Genomic DNA, 2,215 nt, shown 5'->3' on the forward strand with positions numbered 1-2,215 from the left:
GCCTCTTTCATATCTTTGTTCCTCAAAGTATAAATAAGAGGATTGAGGGCAGGAGTCATCACAGTGTACAAAAGTGTGATGAATTTACCCTGTCTGTGGGCATAGGAGCTGCTGTGTTGAATATAAACAGCTGTGCTTGGCCCATAGAAGAGGGACACCACCAAAAGATGTGATCCACAAGTTTTCACAGCTTTTTGCCAGGCTTGGGCTGACCTGATTCTCATCACTTCCTGAGCAATGAGTGCATAGGAAATTAAAATCATCCCCAGAGGCAGGAGAAGCAAGACCAAGGAAGCTACAAAAAGGTGTATTTCATTGGCATGAATATCTACACATGCCAACTTGATCATGGCAGGAACTTCACACATAAAGTGGTAAAGCCTTCTGTGCCCACAGAGAAGCAGCTGAAGAGTGATGGTGCTCTGAACAAGTGTGTTGCTCAACCCACTCATCCATGCAGCTCCTACAAGGGTCTGATATAGTCTTGGGTTCATGAAAGTTGCATAGTGGAGTGGTCTACAGACTGCAGCATACCGATCAAATGCTATGACGGCCAGGAGAACACATTCAGTAGAGCCTAGTGCCAGAGAGACATAGAGTTGGATGGCACAGCCTATGGGAGTGATAGTCTTGGCTGGTCCCTTCAGGTTCCACAGCAGCTGAGGAACAATACTTGTGGCGAAGCTGAGATCAATAAGGGACAGGTTAGTAAGGAAGTAATACATTGGTGTGTGGAGTTTGGGATCCAGATGAGATACCAGGATGATAGCAGTGTTGCCTAGCAGAGTCAGAAGGTAGGAGATCAAAACAACAATGAAGAGGATCTTCTCTATCTGGGGCTGGTCTGAAAAACCAACTAAGATGAAGTCACCTCCTATGCTGTCATTAATCATCCTCATAATTGTGTTCAAGTGCAGAAGAAAACATAAAGCTCTAGAAAGAAGTGATCATGGTTTTTATTGAAAATGAAAGCAACCTTGAAAGAAAATCATCAGAAGTGTTATATTTGGGAGATATAATCAGTAGCACTGGTTTAGAACTCAGAAAATCACTGCAAAAGACCTACTAAAATTAATGAGTGATATAGTATAAGGATTAGTGAGTCAACTCAAATTATTCACCTTGAGAACTTTTAGAGCATCTTGCTCTTTCCCTATCTCAATTTTTCCCCTCAGAAATCATTCAAAAGCTTAACATGGAAAGAACCCACAAAACTTTTGTTTCATTTTTGGTGGTTTCTAATTTTATTGAGAAAAAATTCATATTTTCTAAATCACAGATTATGTATTTTCCCTTTTCTTAGTCAATATCAGAAGATACCATTCTGATGAAAGGTAAAATAATGAATAATCTATAATATTTATTTACATAATAAGCCATAGAGCTTTTTTTTTTATTTTCACAAGATGTTTTAGACATTTTTTTCTTTCCTGGGTTATAAAAGTGCTTAAGAAAAACATGAAAAAAATCTTCCATATAAACATCAACATTATCAAAGGTTCCTTGACATCTAACACCTGGATAACTATTTCTAACAATGCTCTGATAATTTAATTTCAAGAAAAGCATTAAGCACAAAGGCATATTTTTTCAAAAAATATTTACCAATATCATAGAAGATATCAATCACAAAATTCAAATCAAAAATATAGATTCCCTAGGAATTTTTAGGTCCTAATGTTCACAGATGACAATACTAGTTGCATCAAGCCTCAAAATATGCAGAGTCCACAGGACAAAATTCATTATCATTCAAAAGTGGTTGATACAATCATCTACATAGAGACTAGAAATACTGCTTTTTTTTTTTAAGAAAGAATCTATGAGACACTTCTATGGAGACTGGAAGGTTTACTTACATTCTGGAGAAACAGTTAACTGTCTATGATGATTTGGAGGATATTATTTGAGAAAAGAGAGAAAGAACTAACAGAACTCTTTTCCTCTCTTTTCCTAAGAGATGGGGTGACTTAAGTATCAACAGGTATTGGCTAAAATGTATTTTGTTCAACTCTTAACTTGGAAAGAAAAAATATGAAGAAAATTCTTGAGCCTTTAAATATGATCCTATCAGAGCTAAACTCTAGAACTTTGTTTTTAAAAGTGAAAAAGAAATAAAAAGTTACAAGGATGTTTGGAAATTACTCCGGTTGTGATGTTCCTCTCAGGTAAAACAGTTAATAATAATTTGTTTTCTTCTTTATTAACTTTTACA

The 2,215-nt window shown here is 35.9% G+C and overlaps 1 protein-coding gene across 1 annotated transcript; it reads right to left on the reverse strand.

The window, feature by feature from the left end:
- Positions 1-11: 11 nt before the first annotated feature.
- LOC123255156 (olfactory receptor 2G3-like) lies at positions 12-899 on the reverse strand (the record flags this gene model as incomplete). Its single annotated transcript, XM_044684010.1, has 1 exon — positions 12-899. A coding segment is annotated over exon 1 (888 nt), but the record flags the coding sequence as incomplete, so codon positions are not given.
- Between the last annotated feature and the right edge of the window lie 1,316 nt (positions 900-2,215).

The sequence above is a fragment of the Gracilinanus agilis genome, unplaced genomic scaffold, assembly GCF_016433145.1.
Source record: "Gracilinanus agilis isolate LMUSP501 unplaced genomic scaffold, AgileGrace unplaced_scaffold40144, whole genome shotgun sequence".
NCBI lineage: Eukaryota > Metazoa > Chordata > Mammalia > Didelphimorphia > Didelphidae > Gracilinanus > Gracilinanus agilis.